This window comes from Daucus carota, chromosome 3 (assembly GCF_001625215.2).
Source record: "Daucus carota subsp. sativus chromosome 3, DH1 v3.0, whole genome shotgun sequence".
Lineage (NCBI taxonomy): Eukaryota > Viridiplantae > Streptophyta > Magnoliopsida > Apiales > Apiaceae > Daucus > Daucus carota.
This window is the reverse complement of record NC_030383.2, coordinates 10445315-10471436: the sequence shown is the minus strand read 5'-3', so window position 1 is coordinate 10471436 and position 26122 is coordinate 10445315. Positions and strand designations below refer to the sequence as shown.

At 38.8% G+C, this 26122-nt stretch overlaps 2 protein-coding genes across 7 annotated transcripts; both read left to right on the top strand.

The window, feature by feature from the left end:
• The first annotated feature begins 10031 nt into the window (after positions 1–10031).
• On the top strand, positions 10032–15281 carry LOC108212208 (kinesin-like protein KIN-13B). Of its 5 annotated transcripts, XM_064089007.1 has the most exons (9): positions 10032–10083; positions 10810–10974; positions 12304–12411; positions 12655–13363; positions 13460–13678; positions 13818–14261; positions 14352–14446; positions 14486–14552; positions 14670–15281. In XM_064089007.1, exons 4-6 carry the CDS (start codon positions 13206–13208, stop codon positions 14257–14259), a joined length of 819 nt encoding a protein of 272 aa, XP_063945077.1. In that variant the 5' UTR covers positions 10032–10083; positions 10810–10974; positions 12304–12411; positions 12655–13205; the 3' UTR covers positions 14260–14261; positions 14352–14446; positions 14486–14552; positions 14670–15281. The 5 variants fall into 5 exon arrangements, with proteins under 5 accessions (XP_063945077.1, XP_063945078.1, XP_063945076.1 ...); XM_064089008.1 differs by having other exon boundaries at positions 12890–13363; positions 14352–14552; XM_064089006.1 differs by having other exon boundaries at positions 14352–14552.
• Positions 15282–15559: 278 nt separating this feature from the next.
• LOC108214565 (26S proteasome non-ATPase regulatory subunit 2 homolog A) lies at positions 15560–25403 on the top strand. Of its 2 annotated transcripts, XM_064089005.1 has the most exons (26): positions 15560–15790; positions 15879–15979; positions 16369–16489; positions 16573–16632; positions 16892–16959; positions 18969–19011; positions 19102–19167; positions 19338–19376; positions 19454–19536; positions 20317–20431; positions 20579–20653; positions 21108–21266; positions 21959–22066; positions 22156–22260; positions 22350–22490; positions 22572–22676; positions 22827–23048; positions 23202–23315; positions 23389–23604; positions 23718–23777; positions 23884–23997; positions 24120–24205; positions 24436–24544; positions 24655–24833; positions 24913–24988; positions 25088–25403. In XM_064089005.1, the coding sequence occupies exons 1-25, from the start codon at positions 15686–15688 to the stop codon at positions 24986–24988; spliced, it is 2670 nt and encodes an 889-aa protein (XP_063945075.1). In that variant the 5' UTR covers positions 15560–15685; the 3' UTR covers positions 25088–25403. The 2 variants fall into 2 exon arrangements, with proteins under 2 accessions (XP_063945075.1, XP_017242118.1); XM_017386629.1 differs by having other exon boundaries at positions 24913–25403.
• The last annotated feature ends 719 nt before the right edge of the window (positions 25404–26122 follow it).

The following is a 26122-nucleotide window of genomic DNA, read 5'->3' as shown; positions in this document are numbered from 1 at the left end:
AGTACCTAAGGTCTCCTTTGGCCCGGGGAAAGGGTCCCATGATGTCTATCCCCCAAACAGCAAAAGGTATTGGAGATAGGACTGATGAGGGTAGGACAGGGCTTACCCGGGGTACGTTGCTGAATAGTTGGCAGTTCTTGCATTTTTTCACGAACTCGACGGAGTCTTGATGAATTGTTGGCCAGTAGTAGCCTTGCCGGATGATTTTATATGCCAGGCCTTTTGCCGACATGTGATCTCCACAGATCCCTTCATGAACTTCTCTTAGACAATATTCGGCCTCCTCCGGACCTATGCATTTCAGGATTGGGGATGAGTAGGTCCGGCGGAAGAGTGTTCCTCCTTCGACAAAAAATTTGGCCGCCTTAGCCTTCAGCCGTTGTGCTTTCCCCTTGTCTTCGGGTAACTCTCCCTTCTCTATGTAGTTGATCAGGGGAGTCATCCAGGTAGGGTCGTTGTTGATTTCAAAGATTTCTTCGTGATCTATTGTTGGCTTGTGCAATTCCTCAAAATAGACTGAGCTATCCAGGTCTGCTGAATTTTGGACCAACCTGGAGAGGTTGTCTGCTTCAGCATTTTCTTCCCTGTTGACTTGCAAGATCTTGCACCCGGGGATCAGAGTGAGGTAGCCTTTTACCAAGGCCTGATACTTGGTCAGGATCGGGTCTTTGGCAAGGTACTCCCCATTGGTCTGTCTGACCACGATCTGGGAATCACTGTAGATGGTGAGGTTCCGGATTGACAAGGTCCGGACCAACTTCAATCCCGCTAATAGGGCTTCATACTCTGCTTGATTGTTGGTTGCTGCAAAGTTGAAAGAGATTGCTGTTTTGATGGTGAACCCGTCCGGGCTCTTCAGGATTAGCCCGGCTCCTGACCTTTCGGTTGTTGAGGAGCCGTCGACATGTAGTATCCAAGACCCCGGGTTAGAGTCTACCGGGGCTTGTGGTTCGGTCTCCATGGGTGTTGTTTGATTTTCTGGGAAGTTGCATTCTACTACGAAATCTGCCAGGACCTGGGCTTTGACTGCTGTCCGGGGTAGAAATGTTAGGCTGAACTGGCTGAGCTCGATTGCCCAGTTCACCAGTCTCCCGGATATGTCTGGTTTGTGAATAATTTTCCTTAACGGTTGGTCCGTGACAATCCTGATCTCTCTTCCTTGGAAGTAATGTCTGAGTTTTCTGGATGCGGTGATCAGTGCGAAAGCAAATTTCTCTAGGTTGGGGTATCTGGTCTCTGCGTCTTTGAGGACCTGGCTGACATAGTAGACAGGCTTCTGTTGCCCGGCTTCTTCCCGGATCAAGGCTGCCCCGACAGCAAGGGGTCCGACCGACAGGTATAGGTATAGAGGTTCTCCGGGTAAAGCCTTCGTCAGGATCGGAGGCTTGGATAGGTATGTCTTGATTTCCTCAAGGGCTTTTTGGCAATCCGGGGTCCATTCCACTGATTTTTGATTTTTCGCTCCTTTCAGCAATTCAAAGAATGGTAGACATCTTTCAGCTAGCTTGGAGACAAACCTTCGGAGTGCCGCTAAGGACCCTGCTAGCTTTTGGACCTCCCTCTGAGTCCGGGGTGGTTGCATCTCTTGTACAGCTTTGATCTTTTCCGGGTTGGCCTCGATACCCCGGTTGCTTACCATAAAACCCAAAAACTTTCCAGCTTCTACTCCAAAGGTGCATTTGTCCGGGTTGAGCTTTAGCTTTGTTCTTCTCATGTTCTCAAAACATTCTCTAAGATCTGAAATGTGACCCGGGACCGAAGTGGATTTGGAGATTATATCGTCGACGTAGCATTCTAAGTTCCTACCAAGTTGGTCTTTGAAAATTTCATTCATTGCCTTCTGGTATGTAGACCCGGCGTTCCTTAACCCGAAAGGCATCAGTTTGTAAGCATACACTGCCCGGTGGGTTATGAAAGCTGTTTTGGCTATGTCTGCTGGGTTCATCTTAACCTGGTTGTACCCGGAGAAGGCATCCATAAAGCTTAACATCAGGTGTCCTGATGTGGCATCAATAAGCTGGTCTATGCTTGGTAAAGGATAAGGGTCCTTCGGGCATGCCGCATTCAGATCTGTGTAGTCAACACACATCCTCCACTTTCCGTTTGCTTTCTTTACCATGACTACATTAGCTAGCCACTCCGGGTATTTGATCTCGCAGATGATATCCGCCTTCATCAATTTGCCAACTTCCTCATCTATTGCCTTCTGCCTTTCTGGTGCGAAATTTCTTCGTTTTTGTTTGACTGGTTTCTTCTTGGGGTCCACATCCAGGCTGTGCATGGCTAGTGACTCGTCCAACCCGGGCATGTCGTCCGGGCTCCAGGCAAAAACATCTGCGTAGCTCCGAAGTAATTGGATGAGTTCTTCTTTAAAAACGGTATCCAAGCCTTTTCCAATTTTGACTTTCCTTGTCGGGTTGTCTTTTTCGATCAGGACCGACTCGGTCTCGACCGCGGCTTCGACTTTGGTTAATTCTTGTGCCGAGATCATTTGTTGGATCCGGGCATCGGTGTTCTTCTCAACGAAATTTTGAGCTGGGTTCATGATTGCTTTCTGGTTGCTTTGTCCAGGACCAGGATTGGTTGCTCCCGGGTTTTGACTGCCCGGGTCTAGGTCGATGACCTGGACTTCACCCTTGGGGTTTGTTCTCTGGCAAGGCCGATGCTTCTTGTTGCTTTTCTGCTTTTGGAAGACGGTTGCCTTTCTTTTGTTGTCCAGGTGTGTTTCCGCCATGACCAAGGCTTGGCTGTAACACATCCCGGCTGTCGCCGAATCTCCTCTGACTTCCCCTACCCCGAACGGGGTTGGGAACTTGAACTTTAGGTGTGGGATGGAAGTAATAGCTTCGATCTTGTTCAGACCTGGGCGGCCGATGATCACGTTGTAAGGGGAGGGTGTATCCGTCACATAGAATTTGATGGTGTGGGTGACTTGGTTCGGGAGAGTTCCGAATCGGACCGGGAGATAAAGTGTGCCAAGGACCGGGACAATGCTGTTCCCGAATCCATATAAAGGATCCTCCCTGTAGTCGTTCATCCGGATGCTTCCTAGTTCCATTCGATCCATGGTGTGTTTGAACAGAATGTTGGCGGAAGAGCCGTTGTCTACCAGGATCCTTCTTACTTCATTTTCGGCCATGTCAAGGGTTACCACTAAGGCTTGATTGTGACCCCGGGTAACACCCTCGAAGTCCTTGCTGCTGAAGGAAATGACTTGTTCAGGGAAAGCTTGGATAGACATGACTTCTTGACAGGAGTCTGGGCTGGGAGGAGGGGAACAGGATCCGCCCAGTACCACGTTGACAATGTTCTTTTGTTTCCCCGATCCCTCTCCCTTGTTTGCTGTGTTCCGGGCTATGTATTGCCCCATGTTGCCTTTGCTGATTTGCTCTTCAATGAAATATTTGAGGGATATGCAGTTTTCTGTTTTGTGACCGTGGGTGCCATGATAGTCACAATGTCGGTTAGCAGGTCTGCTCTCTGGAGGAGTCTGCATAGGTTTTGGTGGGTAGTAGAAGGGTTTGTCTCTGATTTCTTTGAGTATGTCCTCTCGGGATCTGTTTAGAGGGGTCCATTCGGGCTCTGGTTTTGGTTCCCTGGTTGCTTTGTTTGGACCGGGGTCACTCCTGGACCCGGATCCCTGTTGGCTGGTCCTCTTGGAACCTGATTGCTGGATGAAGTTTGTCTGTCTGTCGGGTTTGAATTTCTTGTCCTGGTGATATTCTTTCCGGGGTCTATCCTCGACCTGCTTCACTTTTGAGCTTCCTTGTCGGGTCATTCTCATGGCTTGGAGTACGTCGGTTTCCTTGATGAATTTTGCGGCCATGGCATATGCAGCTGCCAGGCTCTGGGGTTCCTTGTTGATCAACTCGACCACATATCTTTCATTTTGTTCCGGGTCCAGGTTTCTTCGGAATATACTCAGAGCCTCGCGCTCATCCAGGCTGGAGATTTTGTTGATTGCTTCCTGGAAACGTTTCATGTAGTCCGAGAGTGCCTCATTGTCATATTGGCGAACCGTTTCCAGGTGACACATATGGAGTTCGTGTGTCTTGTTTGCTCGAAACCTTCTGAGGAAGGCTTCCCTGAAATCTTTCCAGGACCCGATGCTCCGGGAGGGGATCCGGCTGAACCATCTTTGTGCCCCTCCCTTGAATGTGGAAGCGAAGAAACGGCACTTGGTCAGATCATTGTAGTAGTAGATCTGGGCTATCTGTTCGAAGTAGTGCAGGTGTTCTTCCGGGTCTCCCAATCCATTGAAGGATTCAAAGTTGTAGTGCTTCATGCCTTTTTGTCGGGGGATGGACTCCAGGGAGTGGCTGAAAGGAGTCAGGGTTCCCCCAATTTCAAGCCCGGCATCATTTCCGATTTTCCGGTTGAGCTCATTGATCATGTCTCTCAGGTTGGTCTCCCCGTGCTCATTATTTTCATCGTCAGAGATGAGCTCGGGTGTTGGTTCCTTTCGATACCGCTTGGATCGGGATCCCTTTATCAGTTTCTCTTCTTCGAGTTGCATCCGGATGGCAATTTTTTGTTCAAGTTTTTCCTCTTCCTCTTTTCGGATCTGTTCTTTTCTTTCAGCTAAGATTCTTAGCCGGGTTTCCTCACTATCCTTCTGTTTCTTTTTCTTGGCTTTGTCTCCGATCCGGTCGAAGACGGAACCCCGGGATTGACGGCTGTTCCCGGAGTCTTCGGACTCACCGATGTCCTCAAGTCTGCGGTTGCTTTCCCGGCGATCATGGTACTGCCGGATGGCTTCAGCCAGCTCTACATTGGTGAGCTGGGATAGGTGGAGGGTGGTGACCGGGACATCGGTGTACTTGTACTGGTTTGCTTCGATCGTGACCCGGGCATCGTTGGGGTTGATTGCTTGGTTCTCGTCCGGGTTCACATGGGTGAAGAGGGGTCCTGAGGCATGATCCTGGTTCGGGTTGTCCTGTTCTGTTTGAGGGTTATCCGGGTTCTGGGGAAGACCCAGGTGGGAGCGTGTCCTTTTTGTCATGGTTTCAAGAACTCACACAGGGTGTATGGTTGCTGTTTTGGTGACAATGCTTGCAAATAGTATAGATAGTGACAGGGTGACAGAAATAGTGTGTACAGGTAGTCAACTTACTATTTTCAGAAATACTATAAGTAGTTAAGTGACAAAATGTGACCAGGTGTGAGACAAAAGATTTTATGTGCTACAGACAAGATTAGGGTTTTGCTCAGGCAGGGTTTGCTATCATGCACACATCAAGAAAAACCATGGCTGAAGGTTTTGAGGAGCTGGGTGTTTTACGAAAGCTTACTGGTGTGATTTGGACCCCCGTTTCGGGGGTTTGTTGAAGAAGATGAGTCCAGTGGCACCGTGACCACAGGACAGAGGACACCTTCCCCTCCTTCTAGCGCCAAATGATAACTCCAAACTCCGATCCCGGTCCTTCCTCCGCCGTGGCTGGTGATTCCGCGGTGTAGCTGCTGGATGGGAGCCTACAAAACAACGCCGGCGGGGGGGTTTTGCCCCAAAGCGCCTCCGGCGTGAGAGTAAGCGTAGGTTTCGGAAGGATAAAGATTAGAGAGAGTGTGCTATCTATATGTGGTGGGTGAAGGTGTATATGTGGTGGTTGCTGGTGGCTGAGAGTGTTTGAGTATATGCTGAGTGTAAGTGTGTGTATGAAAATAAGTGTCAAGAGAGAGTAACCCTTAAACTCCTGATCCTGGGTCTATTTATAGGCCGAGGATTAGGGTTTAAGGGTGAGTACCTGGATCCTGGTCCTACACGTGTAGGGGTTCGATCCCCTACGCGTGTCCAGGTGTCAGCGCGGGAGTAGTATTTTGGAATGTCCCCTGGCTTGTCTCTTTCGCCAGTAGTTGACCGTTATGTTTGTCTTTATCGTGTCAGTCTGTGTTTTGTGCAGCAAGTGTCGGCTGGTATGTACAGGGATCCTGGTCGAGGAGTATGACTTGGTTGTGCCCGGGTCCAGGACCATACCCGGTGATGTGCCCTGGTAAGGTTGAGGGGTCATCCGTCGTGCCTGGTAGCACACCAGGGGTCGGGGTCCTTGTTGGAGCCCGGGTCTGTCGATCCGGGTTATACCATATCAACTATATGAGTATTATATTTTCATGAATGGGTGTAGCATGTGCATTGTGCCGTCTTATTCGCAGCCTAAGTGGCTAAGTTCAATCTTCAATCCAGATTCCAGCGACTTGGAATAAATTTTTTGCAACTAGACGACAAACATACGGTACTTCGAGGGTGTTCATATTTTTTGAGATTGCAGCTTTAATTGGTTTTTTTTTTTTTTACAAATTCAATTTGATTGTATTCAGTAGTATCGCAAAAAAAAAAAAATCAATATTTGGTTTTTCGATTCAGTGAAATTTTAATTTAAAAATACTTTTTCGGCAACTACCAATTTTCATCGGACAAATAGTACTCCCTCAATCTCAAATTGGATGAGCTCGTTGACTTCAAGCACACTATTTGATGTCCATCAACCGCATAGCTAAATTGCTTATTTTTAAAATTTTATTTTTGTAAATAAAAATTAATATATGAAATTTTTATTTACAAAAGAAAAATGAGAAAAATAAATTTCAGAACTATACAGTCAATGCATCTTAAGTTACGTGCCCAAAGTCAACAAGCTCATCTAATTTGGGATGAAGGGAGTAATAGTCTTCATATTAGGCATAGAGAGAAGATGTTCATCTGTGTTGGTTAAAATATAGCTCATTAAATTGAACATGCAAGATTTACGTAAGATTATATTGATTAATTATATTATAAAAATGTTATGAATTTATTATTTCAAGTTATTAAAGATAAAATATATTATTTAATATAGTAACAGATGATTTAAAATCTTATTACATGTCTTTAAGAATATAAGGTTATAAACATCTTCAACCATAACGCCTCTTAGTTAAATGTAAGGGTGATCGCGATGCGGGCGGTGCGGTTTTTCTTCAAAATCGCAAACCAAATACACGGTTTGGTTGAAAACTCAAACCGCAACCGCACCGCGCTAGGATAAAAATCGCGTAAACCGCATCACAAAAATGCGGTATGGTGCGGTGCGGTTTGTGTATGTTTAAGAATAAATATTTTTAGTTGAAGTTAGTAATAAAATTTAAATATAAAATAACTAAAATCTTTTCTTGTAACGAATTTATATGATATTTATCATTTCAGAACTACAACAACTACTAAAATAATGCACATAGAAGTGTAAATATAATAATAAATATGATTACTAAGATACATATTATAATAATACAATCATTTCATACAAATTTGGTATAATAGTAATGCGAGATTGATAAAATAATAAATAATTAACTATTATTTAAAGAGATTTAAAATATATAACATAATTTAACATAATATAATTTTATTTGACATAATTATAAATAATATATATGTATATAATATAATTTTATTTGACAATCACTAATATATTTATATACTCCCTCCATCCCAAATTAGATGATCCTTTTGAGAAAATTTTTTATCCCAAAATAGTTGAGCCTCTCACTTTTCAATGCATATTTAACAACAATCTTCTTTTCTCACCCTCTCTTATTTATCATTTCCAATGTACCACAAGCTAATATACAAAAGAAGTCAACACAATAAATATGGGTAGAGATGGAAAAAGGAGCAACCATTTAATACTCCTTAATATGTGTGAAATGAGCAAAAGGCTCATCTAATTTGGGATGGAGGGAGTATATTATAAAATCGTGGCGCGGTGCGGTTTGAACCGCACTGGTAATATGTCAAACCGCAACCCGCACCGCACCGCATGGTTTGTGAAAAAACCAAACCGCAACCGCATCACGAAAATTAAAAACCGCATTTGTGGTGCGGTGCGGGCGGTTTTATGCGGTTTGAGCGGGTTTTTTGATCACCCCTAGTTAAATGTCTTACTAGCGCTCAAAATAAACTCTAATATGTATATCCTCCGGAATTTATATCATTCCAAGAGCATACTCATTTTAACTATAATTTTAGCATTATTCAATAATTCTACCTCTTACGTAACTCTCCCCAAACCCTACCTTTCTCTTGTGTGCCTTTTTCTTTTCTTGCTTGGCAGCCGGGGGCTTCCACCGGATCTCAACTGGTGAAAAACCCCAAAATCTTTTATTTTTTTGTTTGTTATTCTTTCCTTCAATTTGTTTGTTCTTTTTTCTTAAGTTTTGGTATTAGTTTGTGTTTTCAAATCTAAAGATTCAAAACCTTTTCCGATTTGACATTCTTCCCTTAGATCTCAATTCCACGGAACTACAGATTTCTCGTTCTTCCCGGTGATTTTGTTCTCGACAGTGGTTGGAGTTATCTTGTTTTTGTGGGCTTGTTCCCCAAATCTAAGGATTGTTTTGGTTTAGCTAGAATTTCATTTACGCATTTGCAAATTTAAGGTTGCTAGGTTGTGTTTTTGATTTTTGTTGTCTCACCGTTTGTATGAATTTTGTTATTTTCTCACCATTTGTGTGAGTATGATGTTTGATTTAGTAATGAAAGTTGTTCGGGAATTGCATTTTCAGTCGATAGCTCAAACTAGTTATGGCGGAAGCGAAAGTGACAAAGCATGTGTGTGTATATCATCTTCAACAAATCACGTAATTTTATCTCCAATAAGAATGGATTGATCGGTGATTGTTTCTGTATTTTGTTTGTTTGACGCGACTTGTATTTTGTTTGTTTGACGCGACTGTTTATGTAGATGCCGTATGACCTTTTATTATTGAATGAACTCATTTATTCAAAAGAAAATTAATATAATTTTAGCTATCCAAGTATGATTTTTAGGGTTAAAAATGGGGCGGGTTCGGGGCGAGGACTTCATTTCCCATCCCCGCCCCATATATATTTTCCATGCCCCATCCCCGCCCCATTCCCCGCGGGGATTTATTTTTGATCCCCATCCCCGCCCCACCGGGGATTTAATATAATTTCGCCCCGCCCCGCCCCGCCCCGCCCCGCTGCTATAATATTACACTTGAAATAATTACTTTAAAATTTAGTAATTTTTTCTTCAGAATTTAAAAAAAATATATGAGACATGTATATTTAAAGTAAAAAACTAAATATAATAGAAATCAAAGAGACATGTTATATCTTGTAAAATTATAGTTTTGTGTATTATAAAATAATAATATTAATAATAAATATATTATATTATATATAATAAATATATTATATTAAATATAATTATTTATTTATATTAAATATATGCGGGGCGGGGCGGGGAATCCCCGCGGGGATTCAACAAATACCATACTTGCCCCATATTTTGGCGGGGCAAAAAATCATTCCCCGTCACTACCCCATTCCCCATATTAACGGGGCGGATCTGCCCCATTTGGGACGGGTTGGGGCGGGTTCCCCATTTTCCCCACCCCATTTTTAACCCTAATGATTTTCTATATTTGTTGATTGCAAATCCGTTAACTAAATACATCCACGTCATCTCCTACCCAAATTTTTGTCTCTCTCGTTTATTTGTAATTTAAAAATAATAATAAAATATTGTTTTGGACATATAAGTAACCATTATAACTAATACCATCGCATTTCATTGAATATGTGATTATAAATTTTGTTGAGAAAATCTACTTCTATATATAATAGATGAACAGGCTCGTGTCAAACCCAGCTCCTGAGCAAATAAATTACCTGATTCCGAAGCAAAATCTTAAATTAGCTTACCTGGTTCCGAGCCAAAAGCCAATTCCTAGGTTACCTTACCTCACTCCGAGGCAGTTTCCCAGGCAAGGAACCCTTACCAGCCTGCGAATGCATTTTAATTTTATTGGCAGCCTTATACAACCGCGGCTTCACCATTGCTTCCTCTGGAGGGCCTCAGCTTCCTGGTTCCCTCAATTCAATTCAGATCACCGTTTCATTTCCGTGCGCAGTTGGAGATTTTATTTGCGTTCATCCGATTGATTTGCGGTGTGAATTCGGCTTCTCGTCTAACCTTTGTCCAGGCCCCCACTCCGACCAATCACTCTCCGAGCGCCCCCCCCCCCCCCCCCCTCTATCGGGTGTATCCTTGTTTCATTCCTTCAATATGGCCGATTCTGAAGGTTTGTGAGTTTATGCCCTCTCCTAATTTGTGGGGTCAGGTCATATTTGGCACACTAATGCCTTGCTGCAGCTTCATATTTTTTGGGTGCTTCTTAATTGTAGATGAGTGGTCAAATATGATTTTTAATCTCTGTTGTCACACTGTTTAACTGGTATTATCGTCGATTCTGAAGGCGAGTGACTTAAGGTCTTGTCCTGATTCGTAGGTTGAGCTTATATTGCACGCAATAATATCTTGCTGCAATTTCATATTTTTTTGGTGCCTTCTTAATAATTTTTGGGTGCTTTTTTGGTGATTGATCATTGAGTGCAGCTTGTTATAGTTGGTATCCTGGCTTTCATATGCATCGCAATTTATATGAAAAAGCTTGTGTCGATACCTTAACAGATATGTTTGTTTTTTGGTATATTATTATTTAGTTTCTTTTACTAAAAATATGAATGGGAGGTGATGGTTAGGAATCACACGTTCTGTTCTGTTGGTTTTTATGGGTTTGATTGTAAGGCAACTACACAGTGTTTTAAATTTTGAAAGTTTCAATTAGTTGTATGGTTGCATTTTTGTTTATATTTTCAGCAAGTATTCCGCTTAATTTTATGCAATGCAAGTTCATTTTAATGTGTGTTTGTTGTATTGGAGCTTTTGTTGGGACTAAAACTGATTTCATGTTGCTTTTGTTGATCATCGTTCCATAGTTTAATAAAGGCTTGATATTAATCTGCAGAGAGACCTATTCCATTCCGCGCTGCCTGTGAGACCAGGCCGTCCAGCTACAAGGACGGAGCTACTAGCAAAAATGGGCGGCCCAAGCTCACAATCACCGAGGATGTTTTGGAGAGGAGAAGGCTATCCAAGCGGAGGCAAAACGCTCGGTGGGCTATCCAACAAGGTTTGAATGCTAAACTTGCATGTTCTCCAGGTGTATGTAAACGGCATAGACTGTACAGCTCTGCAGGCAAGTTGAACTTATGAGTACCATTGATCCAGAGTACAAGTTAATATGATCGCGAGGGTTATAGATCAGGAAGCAAGAACCAATTTAGTCCTTTATAAAAATCTTCGTTGGCAGCAACAAGAATAATGTTTAGCTTGTAAATTGTGCCATGCTCAATTATTATTCAGATAGGTAAAAGTATTAAATTTAACTAACCCTAATATATTTTCCTTGCAAATAAATTACAGTTTACATACCAAAATCCAAATAGATATTTATATTGACAGTATTTGAAGGGGACCTAATTTGATCAATAGGGTTATAGACTGGGAAGGAAGGAGAACCAATTTAGACTTTTATTGAGATCTTACTTGACAACAACAAGAAAAATATATAGTTCGTAAAATGTGCCCTACTCAATTATTATTGAGATACGTTAAAATATTAGATTTAACTTGCCCCGGTATATTTTTCTTGCAATAAATTACAACTTACATACTAAAATTAATTAGATATTTATTTTATCAGGGTTAGGTGGGGACTTAAGAATAGGATAATGGCTTCAAATACAACTTAAGACTCTAGAGTGGTGAATCCACCATAAAAATTAGCCACTTTAACTGTGATTGTACACCCCTCCAAAGAATTAAGGCTACTTTGATAAAAAAAAAACCTTGACATTATACTGATAACATAGTGCTGCAGTTTTAATTGTTTATAAGATCATGGGAATTGAAATACCAACTTATGAGTGAGCAAGCCTCAGTCTCTTACAAGCTTCTAATGAATAGATCATGTGATTTGTAATATTTATATCTGAAAAATTATCCCTGCAAAAAACAATTATGTGCTTTATAATGCAGATAAAGGGTCGCGCTCAAGAGAGAACCGGTCCTTACAATAGAACCACTAAGGTTCTGCTGCAGAACTCTAAATTTTAAATAGATTTTTAGGATCTAAATCTATATATATGTTTTTTTCATATTTTTCATCGTTCTGTGTGTTCAAAAATCATTTTAAAATATAATACATAGATATTGACATTTTTTTGCATGTGAAGTTCTGTTGCAGAACCCTAACTAATACTTAAGTTCTGTTGCAGAACCCTACCTAAATACTAGAAATAAGGTAAGGGTTCTATGGTTCTCTCTCTAATGGTTCGCTCTTGAACATGACATTCTATTATCATTGGTTTTTTTGCACATTTACAAATCAGGCCACTGTCCTTATGCCTAGATTTCTCTGTCAAGTTTGACAATTGATTATTTCCTTCCATTGATATAGGTGCAACACCAAATGGTGTTTTGGATGTGTCCTCTCGGGAAATGCAACCTCCTGGACACTCCAGTAGTCAGTTAAATGCAGCTGATGGAGGTGAAGCTAGCAACGCAGGTAGCTTCTAACATACTTAACATTCATTTACATTTACAATACAGGGGACTGTATTGCCGTTATTTTGCATGGGTCGGATCTTGGGAGAAGTTATAGACTGGAAAGTAAGTAGAACCAATTTAGACTTTTATAGAGATCTTACTTGACAACAACAAGAAAAATATATAGTTTGTAAAATGTGCCCTACTCAATTATTATTGAGATGATAAAATATATTTTCCTTTTTTTTTTGACATGTTTCAGGGAGTGGAAAGACATTTACAATGCAACCGCTTCCACTTAAGGCATTCGAAGATATATTAAGGCTAATGCACAAAAATGACCAGAACCAGGCATATCAGTTGTTTGTCAGTTTCTTTGAAATATATGGAGGAAAGCTATTTGATCTTTTCAATGATCGGAACTGAGCCTGTTAGTTTGAGACTCTACATAATTACATAATAACTAAGCATCGTAACCTTGAACATTATGTTTGCAGAAAGCTTTGTATAAGGGAAGATGGGAAACAACAGGTCCCCATTGTGGGCTTCCAGGAATTTGGAGTACTACATGTAAATACAGTCAAGGACTTAATTGAGAGAGGCAATTCAACAAGAAGTACAGGCACAACTGGTGCAAATAAGGAATTCTCTCAATCACATGATGAATATGCCAACTACTGCCATTTGATAGTGCAAGGTTACAAGGACCAGGTTATAATTGGAGTAGGTTTCTATGATCATGCTATACTGCAGCTTGCTATCAAAAAATTATTGAGGAAATGGAATCAAAGCCTGCTTGTCTTGTTGGCAAGTATGTATACAGATGTGCCTCTGTTGATGATAGCAAGATGCCAAGGAAGTCGTAGAAAAAATCTGAAGAAGTCAGAATCTACCCTTTTCCTTGGATTTGGTCTGGTGGAACACTTGTATGCTGCCCAAGTACTCGTGAAAGTAGATATCTCATCCGAAAGGTGATAAAAGTTATGCAGAAGATAATGATTCCTTTAAAGTATCATGTGGGCTAAATTGCTCCGCGGAGTAACAATGCTTGTCAATTTCTATTGTAGAATGGAAGGCGCTGATATTAATAAAAGTTTATGTGCACTAAATGAATGCATTAGACCACTTGACAGCGATCAGGGTCATATTCCCTTCAGAGGGAGTAAGCTAGCTGAGGTTCTTAGAGACTCATTCTTTAGTGATTCACACACTGTAATGATATCATGCATTTCCCCGAACTCAGGATCATGTGAACGTACTCTCAACACATTAAGATATGCTGACAGGTATGTGAATTCTTTTTTTTTTTTTGACAGAACATGTAATGTGAATTCGGTTACAAAATATTAGTTGGTTTGCATTTTTCCCGAATAGATTTTTAAATTTTGTTGTTGACATCTGCTGATCAATTATACATCATTTTAGGGTGAAGAGTCTGCGAATGGGAACCAGCTTCAGGAAAGATACACTGTCATCATCACTAAACATTAAAAGCTCAACAGCTTTGCCTTTGTCTTCACTTTCAACGACTGCACCAGCCTATTCAGATAAACCTATAGATGTTAGAAGTAACAGGTTCAGGTGCTCTAAGCAAACTGAAATGGAGCCTTCTGAATCATTCACACATGAACGTGCTCCTAATGGACGAGTACAAAGCAGCTCAACATCACAGGCCTTTCCAGATAAATACAAGGGTCGGCCAGAAAGTCCAGATCATACAGTTGACGACTATTTTGACCACTACGAGGAAACTTATGAACAAAACGAGCAATTTCAGACAAGGAATGCCAGTGAAACAATGCCAGGGAATCGACAGTATCTGAGGCTAAGAACTGACATTCAGACGAAGAAGGTGATGTTATCCTAAAGGTAACAACACTTCAAATATCTTGTAGCAGAGTTAACTTTAGTGATCAGCCTAATTAATCTAAATTTTCATCCTCATTCTCCTTCACTCAGGAAGAGAATGATCCTGTCAATGCTCACCGCAAACTCATAGAAGAGAATATGGATATTGCTGATATTGCATCTCTATTTGCTTTGGCGGAGCTTGAGTGATAAACTGATAATAAAAGCTCATCGGTGCTTCCTAGGTGATAATAAAAGCTCATCCGCCAATTCCGATGATTCAATCATTCAACCACTCAACCACATTACCGGGTAGATATATTAAATATATAGCTTCTAACTTTTCTATATGTTATTTTTGGCACCTATGATCTATAAAACCTTTTATTATATGCTTTTCAATATAACTATGATCCATAATTACTGCAGGTATATCCCAGTTACACGCCAAAATTGCTGGTTTGGGTTTTCATAAAAATCAATGAGTCTCGCTGGAAAATTCAAGAATATTATGACCATTTAAATATGATAACATTTGCGATAAATGAACAAAATAACAAACCAACACTGTCAGAGGTTGGATTTCACATCAAAAAAGGCCCCAATTTTTTGGTCAAGTGGTTAATCACATTTTCAATCCTAATATGTCGACAAGCGCCTCCAAATAGCTTATGGAATGCTTACAACCTGGAGAGGTGCCTCATACAAGATTTCTGCTTTATGAATTAGAGAGGTGTCAGATTGTTTTTTGTTTCATCAAAGTGCAAAACTGCCTGTTGCAAATAGTCTGCTTTTGGCCGAGCCTGGAAATATAATTCGTATCATCAGAGGATTGATTCCTTCCTGTCAGTGCAATACTTTCTTAGTCTATATTTTTGTTAGCAACAAACAAATGTATGTAGATCTACAAGCTCTACATTTTTACATTTTCACTGTATACGCAAAAAATGACAGAGTTAAAATATGACGACAAAATAGTAGTCACGGGACTTCACACACCTAAACAACAAACTTTACAAATAAAATTTCGTTGAGCAACAACCTTCAACTGTTTGAGCAACAATCCTTTACTTGTTTCATACAACATTTCACACTAGCTGCCCGTGCCTCGCACGGGTTATTATGCTAGTTTAAATATGAAAAGAGGCTGCCAGAGTGCCGGTTTCTATTTTAGTAAAGTGAAACCAAAGTAAAGTACACAAAGACTCCGTGACCGTATTGGACCAAAAACAAAATCCACAAACCCAAACTAACGATCCATCAATTGACAGTACCCGATCCAACATGGCCCAGCCCAACCTTTTAAATACATACTCAAAGTCTGCAAAACCTTTACTTGGCCAGAACGAAACTCTCATCTCCTATATCTAGGTTTTCAATCACAACAATCTCAGTTTTAATCAACACTCTTCGATTCTCACTCTCAAGTTTTTGCAACATTCACAATGGCACCAGATCCAAACAACGCTAGCGGAAGCGGAGCAGCAGATGCATCGCTCAAAGCTCCCAAGGATCTTAAAAAGAAGGACGATAAGAAAGACGAGGATCTCGTAAGCTACTCTTGGGTTTTGTGATTGATTTTTGGGTCAATCTGAAATTGTGAGTGATATTGATTGTGTTTTTGTTGGTTAATTGTAGTCGGAAGAGGATTTGGCACTGAAGCAGCAGTTGGAATTGTATGTCGAAAGAGTCCTGGAATCTGATCCTGGTTTACAGAAGGTTGCGCTGGAAAGCATGAGGTATGGGGTTTAAAGTTTGTGTTTTAATGTCGGAATTTAGTCGTTTAAGTCAGTTCTATGCAAATATGTTTTATGGATTGCAAGCTTAATTATTGTCTATATACTGTTATCGAATTAGTTGCAAATGGACGTGTAGACTATTGTGTATAGTTGCAATTTGTTCAAGTTTTCTTATTGTCTCTTGTTCCGCTGGGAGCTGGCATTTAGGTATTGGAGTCATGTTCAATGGCTTCCACAAAAGATTTGGAATTTATGTTGATTTATGTAATTTAGTAAATTCACAGCTTCTGGCGTGCTGGTTGCTTGCTAATAGTATACACCAATGACAATAAAGTTTATATTATATGATTTTATAGCATTGTCTAATTTTTTTTTATGCTGTACTGCAGACAGGAAATTCGGACTTCAACAAGCTCCATGACTTCGGTCCCAAAGCCATTGAAGTTTTTGCGTCCTCATTATGGAACACTGAAAGCACATTATGAAACTATGGAAACTTCTGATGTGAAGGTATGCAAGTGTATTGCTGGGCTGAACCTGAGAATGGCTATGCATTGTTTATTTGTCTTAGATATATTTCTTTTTGGTTGCAGAAACTACTTGCAGACATACTTTCAGTTTTGGCGTTGACCATGTCCGCTGAAGGAGAACGGGTAGTTTATCTGACATTTGTTCCCATTTCATTTTCATTAAAGATATAGGGATCTATTTGATCTTGCATCTGTAACAGAAGCTCTGAAGAGTGTTGTTGCGGGATGGATGTAATTTGGCTTGCATAATATATACAGATAATACATCAACATCTCACGAGATAGTTCTGATAGAAAATGTGAACTACTGGTGTTCCACTTGTGTTTTGATATGTGAATACTATATTGTGATGTTTACTAATATGTATCCATGCAATTTCAGGAGAGTTTGAAATATAGATTATTGGGTTCTGAAGGTGATATTGGCTCATGGGGTCATGAGTATGTGAGGTCAGTACTTTGTGACATTCTCTGACATGTGCTTTCATATTCAGTTAAAAATTATATTCTCCCTTATGAAATATAGGGGCTTAGATTGTTAATTGGTATGGCAATAAATGGCATGAGATAAGCTTAATGGGAATGAGAATGATTTGGAATTTCATGGGGGTACCCATTTTAGACAACTAAAACGGGAAATGGAAGATTGATACAATGTTAATTGACTAGTTCTCCTAAAACCTCCCCTCAAGGTGTTGGGAAAGGCTTATAATCCGTGATTATTATATACTAACAGTCCCTCCCCCCTTGAAAGACCATTTTGGGTCGCAATTGGATCACGGACGCCCATCTTTGGAGCATAAGTTTGTCTTTGTGTCCATAATAAATTATGAGAATATTAGGGGTCACAGGGAGTCAAGCTCGGGTCTCGAGTCTCTCGCGAGTCTGAGCTCTTACAGAACTGTTAGTTCAGATTCACAGATGAAGTAATGCTAAGAGCAAATGCTAAAACTGCACCTGGTGCAATTTTTTATTAATCAACAGTCTGATAAGTAGAGTGGTATATCGTATATTATCTCTTGCACATGGCTTCTTCCATGATTGTATTTTGTTAATTCTTCTTCACTCAATATTCAGCATGCCTATTTTTGATATATATTAACATTCATAGATTTGAAACTCTGACAAATATAGGCTTGGGTACATGACCTTTGCGTTGATTTTAGTTTCTAGTTATTCTTATTATAAATCTTAGAATGGCGATCAATGTTCTTACTGCAACATTTTGATGTAGGACATAGAATAGATACCATAGCAAAGATAGGCAGGATGTTTGTTCAGAGAAGAAGCAGATCCCAGCAGGGAGAAAAATGATTGAATCGCAACCCATTACAATATATGTTTTTGATTTGCAATTATCATTCAAGTTGAAATTGAGCAAAAAATTGGTCTTTTTTGAGAACCCTAAAACTATTTAAAATTAGGAAAACACTTTTAATCAATATATTCTGTTTAATATTAGATGTACTATAATAAAGTTAAGGGAACTACTGTTGTTACTCAACTCCCATAGGTTTATAGACCTTAATGTGCCTGATCTACTAATCATGGATAATAAAACATAATTACATTACTTTAGTCATAAATACCTACAAAGTATGAATTATTGTTCTAATTGTATTGTGTGCGTTATTCTCTTCTCTTTTTAAAAATACCTGACCCCAAATTTTATAAAAATTAGAGAACAGATGAGGAAAAATGTGTCGTGAAACATAAAGACATTGAATTTCAGGTCCACGCAAAATTTCATACGGAACCAGTAGAAAAAAGAATAAGATATCTTGAAAATAGGCTTTTTTTTTGGACGGGCGAGTTACTGGATGTTGGGTAATTATATAAATTTGATGCAGGATAGGTATTAAGACGGAATCATGTAAATATCGTGAAGAGATTGGTGATTTAACTGCACACGAATCACTACCAAGGATTTTTAATGTTTGGATCAGAACCCATAACGAAAATCTCAATTTAAATCAGGAATTATGGTCCACACATAATCGTATTTTACTTCATTATATAAAACCCTAAAACTACGTGACTACGTCTTATATTCAGAAAACTACTTCTGATTGTACATGCTTTTAAAACATCAATCTGCTACCATAAAAAAACAGTTCCGGTCATTGAATGTACTATTGATAAACTAGAATGTCTATAATAATTCTTATCTAATACCATTAAATTTCATATTATTTTGTGATCGAATAAAAACAAATTATAGTATTTTATTCTTTGCCTTGTTTCCTGTTACGAGTTATTAAATTTACACTTTAGCAAGCTGACTAGATTTTATCACCTGAACATTTTACTTGACTAGAACTTTTACCAACTTAATGGGGAATTGAAGGACTCTAAACCCCTCTCCTTCCACCAAATGTTATGTTAGTGTAAAGTTCAAGCTGTTCACTGAATTTTATTATGTTTTTGTTTTAATATGTATTTTATGTTGATTCCTGTAGGAACTTGGCTGGAGAAATTGCACAAGAGTATACAAAACGACAGGTATTTGTTACTACCTTCTGGATATGCTGATATGTGCTTTCTTTTGGAAGGTTTCAACATGTCATAATCTTATAATATGAATTATTGCAGAGTGAAGAGGCCACAATTGATGATTTGATGGATCTTGTGAAACAAATTGTTGCATTTCATATGAAGGTACAAGTCAATTTTTTGACGATGTGCTTGCATCTTCTGTGTAACAATGAAAATAGAGCTGTGCACCTTCATTTGGCTGTGACATGTCTTTTATTGACAGGAGCTAAATATAGTGTTCAGTTTTCATGTGTAATAGATTTTTCAAAAATTAAGATCTTTTTGAATTGCAGCATAATGCGGAGCCTGAGGCTGTCGATCTTCTAATGGAGGTACTTCTTTGCTAGATTGCTTTGTGTCAATATTCTGTTCTAGCTACATATCTAAGTGATGTATTGAATTTATCCAGGTTGAAGACCTAGATTTACTAATGGACCATGTCGACAAGACGAATTATAAAAGGACATGTCTTTACCTTACCAGTTCAGCCAAGTAAGTGGGTCTTTACCTTGATATGTAAGGGCACCAATCTTTGGTTTAACTTATATGCACTTAATAATTATAAATATCGCACGTTTTTTTTAATATCAGAGGAACTTCGAGATGGGGATATTATTTATGACATTAGTGTATTAGTTATCGTATATTGTATGTTTGAACTTTTAGTTTGCATTAAGTGTCTATTAAATTTTATGTGTGGTGGAATAGTAAAAGTACAATGCTAAATATGAGTAGGTACAATTGAAGGTGTAGATTAGAGGAGTAACGTCTTGAGAAAAACAGATTTGTTGGCAGTTAAAGTAGACAAACATGGAAAGTACTGGAGCTTTATAGTAGAGAGATCTAAACTGCACAGAAATTTAACATATCTGATAAGATAATGTCAGTGGAAGAGTAGTTTTTAGTGGACATCCCAACAGAGATTTCTTTTCTGAATGCAATATTCAAAAATAAAAACCTAATAATACATTTTCCCTGGTGTTATTAGAGTTGTAGGCCGTGTACACAAATGTGCACCATTACTAACTAACTACCAGTAATTGGCGGAGATAACTTCATTTAACCAATTTATAACTTTAAATAATGCTAATGTCTGATGTTGTTACTACTCAAGGACACTGATAAGTGCCAGGATGCCACTAAAATGTCTCTGTGGTGATGCTATGTTCAAATATATACCTTTCAAATCATATATGATCATCTTGCTATGTTTATGTTTTTTTTGTTGTATTTGAAGAAGCTTCCTGTACTCATAATTGCTCTCTCTTGCAGATACCTTCCTGGACCAGATGATGTGCTAGTCCTAGATATCGGATACATGATATATATGAAATTTGAAGAATACCCCAGGGCTCTTCAAATTGCTCTATTTCTGGATAACATGCAGGTAGTAAACTACAAATTTTGAATTGTTTTCTTAATTGTTCTTTCTGGTTTATATGCTGTATTAGTTGCAATTAGGTTTTGGAATAATACATATATTTTAATTTTCATTAATTTCGTTATTCTGATGCACTGTATTTTTATTGGACAGTATGTGAAGCAGGTTTTCACCTCTTGCAGTGATATGCTGCGGAAGAAGCAATTTTGTTACATCCTTGCTCGGCATGTAAGTCTGCAATGTTGAGACGTGTTTTTCTTTACCCTTTGAGCCTTATTTACTCTCGTTTTGTTTGGTGGTTGTAGCCTCTTCTATAATCTATGTGGGATCTTCATAAATGTTGAACACAAATGTGGAGTGAATACCTTTAGTATAAATTGTCATATTTTTGTCTATGATATGTGCAGTATAATAGACCTCGATGATCTTTTGACAGTTTAACTGGTTGAATTTTTGCAAATTTACCTATTGGGTTTCTGATGTAAATTGTTTGTAAGCAGTTAAAGTCTTACAGTTCACAATATGAGAGATGCATACTCAGTTGCAGACCTGATTAAATTGTTGAGGGAGAGCCGAATTGTGTCAATTGAACTCTGTGTACAATAAAAATGTTTAGAGGCTTCTCTACTTGTTTACAGTTTCTGTCTCATTATGAGGTTTCTTATATATCTCTTCTATGCAGGGAATTACTTTTGAGCTCGACGAGGAAATGTGTGCTGATGATGAAGAGAGGGAGGCACTGCAAGAGATTGTCAACAATACAAAATTAACTGAAGGTTATCTTACCCTTGCTCGTGATATAGAAGTCATGGAGCCCAAGTCTCCTGAAGACATTTATAAGGTACATGTATTAGCCATTGGAGGGCCCCATGGACAAAAGCTCTTGCTGTTTGTTACTGGCTTTGGAATTCCCTGTTTTAGTAAAGTAGTGATTAACTGAATTTACAAAGATGTTTGCACTTTCCGCGAATATCAAATAAAACATTATCGTTTTTTTTATATATAATTTATCGGATCATAATGGACAAGGATTTTACTGATTCATTGTTGCAGCTTAATACTCTCTCCGTCCCTCTCATCTCCTTACATTCCTTGCAGTTTTTTCTCACTGCTCGGTACACATTTTAAGGTGTATATAAAGTATAGATTCATAACTTAATTATTATAATTTTTCTCTTTTTGTATAAAAATTTAAACATTAAACTTTTATTCAGAAGAGAAAAAAGTTCAAAATATTTTATGAAACTGTTAAAATATAGCACAAGATCCATTTGGGGCATTCCTCTGACACCTTAAGGTGTTAGATGGACTGGTTCCAAATGATCTTTCTTTTGCTATATTTCAACAGAAACTATATTTTATAGGAGCATTAAAATACGTGGGCGAGCCCTGTCCCCCAACGTAAATATAACATGAGGGAGACAAATTGGAAATTGTGTGTTCCCTATGTGGTGTTTTGAGGCTCTTGTTTGTTGTAGGCGTGTGTTGCATGATTTTTTTCTCAACTTCTTGCTGAATTTTGTACAATGTCAGGCACATTTGCTTGATGGTCGGGCTAGTGCAAGTGCAACCGTGGATTCGGCTAGGCAGAACCTGGCGGCAACTTTTGTTAATGCCTTTGTGAATGCCGGTTTTGGTCAAGTAAATAATTTTGCCTGCAGGTCCCATAGTATTTTCTTCTGAATTTACTTTTTGGGGTCCTTTTATAATGGCTGCTCTCATTGTTGCAGGACAAGCTAATGACAGTACCATCGGAGTCCGCAAGTGGCGGTTCATCAGGGAATTGGCTTTTCAAGAACAAAGAACATGGGAAGGCTAGTGCTGCTGCAAGTCTGGTATGCCTAACTTTATTGGGAGCCTATTGTAATATCACTTTATTCTTGTTCCTGAAATAAATGATTATTTGTTAATACTTTTTAAACAGGGGATGATTTTGCTTTGGGATGTTGACTCTGGACTTGCACAAATTGACAAGTATTTCCATAGTAATGACAGCCATGTCATAGCAGGTGCATTGCTAGGTGTTGGGATTGTGAACTGTGGAATAAAAAATGATTGTGATCCTGTGAGTCTTCTTGTACTTGGTGCAGCTTGTCAATTCTTATGACTTGCTAGATTCATGCTAACTTTATATTTATCTTATCAGGCTTTAGCGCTTCTTGCTGATTATATTGACAAAGAAGAGTCATCTATTAGAATCGGTGCAATAATGGGTCTTGGTCTTGCATATGCTGGTTCTCAGAATGAACAGGTGAAATTCTTATATTCTTATATAGGGATCTTTGAGTCTTTGTTTATAGCATACTGTAATTTAAAATCTCACACCTTTCTGTATACTAGCGTTATCTTGACCGTTTAAATTTATTTTCATGACATTAATCGCAATATTTGAATGTGGTAGATTCGGAGTAAGTTGACTCCTATCCTAGGAGATTCAAGGGCACCTCTTGACGTGATTGCTTTCACAGCAATCTCACTGGGATTGGTTTATGTTGGTTCTTGCAATGAAGATATAGCACAGGCAATCATATTTGCGTTGATGGATCGTAGTGAATCAGAACTGGGGGAGCCTCTTACCCGCTTTTTGCCTCTCGGACTTGGTCTCCTTTATCTTGGAAAACAGGTAGTTTATTTTTGGGGTATACACTGTTATGTTGATTGTTTAAGTTTGTAAGATACTTTCTTCCATTGATACTTAGGATGAAGTAATAAATGAAGCAGTGTTAATAATTGTTGTCGATGTACTCCGATTAGTGATTGAATTTGTTGTCTACAGGAAAGTGTGGAGGCCACCGCTGAAGTTTCAAAAACATTTAACGATAAAATTAGGAAATACTGTGACATGACCTTGCTTTCTTGTGCCTATGCTGGAACAGGGAATGTTCTGAAGGTATCAATATCATTTTGTCAAATATATTGTAATTGTAAGGACTTCCTAATCCCTAACCTTGCTTCTGTTATAGGTCCAGCACTTTCTTGGTCAGTGTGCGCAGCATCTTGAGAAGGGCGAAACCTATCAAGGTCCTGCTGTACTGGGAATAGCTATGGTATCTATGGCAGAAGAACTTGGTGTCGAAATGGCTATTCGCTCTCTAGAGCATCTTTTACAATATGGGGAACAGAATATCAGAAGATCAGTCCCATTGGCTCTTGGGCTCCTCTGCATATCAAACCCCAAGGTAGGAGTCGGACATTACTGAAGAGAATAGGGTATCGGTATCTGCTAGGGAAATATGTTTACTGTGTCAATTATAGTGCACAAGGACTTACTTGTTCATATTTATTTGGCCAGGTTAATGTTATGGATACATTAAGTCGACTTAGTCATGATGCAGATACAGAAGTAGCAATGGTATTTATAGTGTTACTTCATTGTTTTGGCTGCAGTAAAATAAAAATAATAAAGAAGCTAGTCGTCATAACTGAAAGTGGTATTTTTTTTTTTTTTTAATTTACAGGCTGCTGTTATCTCCCTGGGGTTGATAGGTGCGGGAACTAACAATGCTAGAATAGCAGGCATGCTACGCAATCTATCAAGTTATTACTACAAAGAAGCTAGCCTCCTCTTCTGTGTAATCATCCTCTACTTTTTTTGAGCCCTTGGGATGTTTTTTTATTGTACATTCTTCTCTATATTCTTTATTATGTAGATTTGCTTATGAATATAACAATTTTATAATTGAAACTTTCTCAGGTGCGGATTGCTCAGGGTCTCGTACACATGGGAAAGGGCTTGTTGACTCTTTCTCCTTACCACTCCGAACGGTTTTTATTGTCCCCGTAAGTACATCTTTTGAAAAGTAAATTAAACTTTAGCTCACGAGATATAGGATCATAATTTGGGGAGATAGTGTATAATTATTCATGTTCAATCCTATTGTGTAAAAAATCTACTAAATTCTAGCTTCCAGATTTAAGAGCTTTCTGCTATATGCAAATGAGAAGCATGTATGTTTTGAACTGACTTTGACAGGGCTTGAAGTAAAAACGTCTCTTTTTATTTCATGCAGGACGGCACTTGCTGGAGTTGTAACTTTGCTGCATGCTTGTCTTGATATGAAAGCCATAATCCTAGGCAAATACCATTATGTTCTTTACTTCGTTGTTTTGGCGATGCAGGTAGGCTTTTGGGTCCTTGGTGTAGCTTACCATTTTTGAACTATGTTTTAGCTAGGGGTAGCCTCTTCTTCATTCTTGGCCATCTAATATGGAATGTTCAAATTTTACAGCCAAGGATGTTATTAACCGTGGATGAAAACCTCAAACCACTGTCTGTTCCTGTTCGGGTTGGTCAAGCTGTTGATGTTGTTGGTCAGGCAGGCAGGCCCAAAACCATTACTGGTTTTCAGACCCATTCAACCCCTGTACTTTTGGCAGCTGGCGATAGAGCTGAACTCGCAACAGAAAAGTAAAATATAATCCTTTGACGAGTTCTGTTTTTTTTTTTAAGTTTAGTCCTTTTTGTTGACACGTAGTGGCTTATGCAGGTACATTCCGCTATCACCCATCTTAGAAGGCTTTGTCATCTTAAAAGAGAATCCAGATTACAAAGAGGATAATTAGGTACCCTGGAGTAATCTGAATTCTGCAATTAGCCCCCGTGTCACCATGAAGGGATTTGGGAAACTAATTTAATTTGTGATGCTTGATTCATTTACATAGTTTCTCAGGAAAATTCCATACAAAAGCCTTTGATTGGAGATGCCAGCACAAAGCTGTAACAGCAGTATGATGAGGATATTGCCACTTGTGTATTATGGTGTAATATTCTTATTGGTAATGATGTTGGGGCAGTTTTTTTCTCTTAGTTTTTGTTTTTAACTGTTATTTTGATCGAAACACGTTTTACCTTACATGTCATATGTGTACTTGATTGGGTAGGTAGATGGACTGAGGTGTACGTGATGAATTATAATTCAGATGCAGTCAGGGCTGATCTCATTTCTAGTTTCCAAATACAGATCGTTTGTTTTGAATATTTATTATTTCTCTGCGGTATCTTTGGTTATGCCTTTCGATGGTCTGAACTAGGGGTGAGTAAGAAACCGAATTGAAACCGAAACCGTAACCGAAACCGGTGAAAACCGATAAAAACCGAACCGCTTAAAACTGAACTGATCCGAAACCGAAAATTTAAAAACCGAACCGATTATAACGGTTGCGGTTTCGGTTTCAGGCCAAAACCGAACCGCAAAAACCCGAACCGAACCGATTATTAAAATAAATATTATTTATATTTATATATATGTATATTACACATAATTTATATAAATATTTATATATAATATATAAATGTAATGAACAAAGTAAAATGAAGACAAGGGAGGTTACTAGGAAGTGGGGTTGAAATGGGGTGAGGTTGTTTTGTTAAAATTGTTTTATCAGAACGAGTTCTTCCGCGAATACTTTTTTTTACTACCACTACAATTGAGTCGCTAATCTACTTTCATCATGATCCCTACATAATATATAAGTTTCATTTGTAACATAATCTTGTTTAAATCCGATAATATAATAATGTGGTTCATTATTAAATTTGAAGTATATATCGAATCAACATAAGTTTTCTACTATTTTAATTTGGAAGTATGTTTCTTATTTTTATTTATTGCGGTTTTAAAATCGAAACCGAACCGTTTGAAACCGAAACCGATCCGATGGTTCGGTTGCGGTTGCGGTTTTTAATTTTAAAAACCG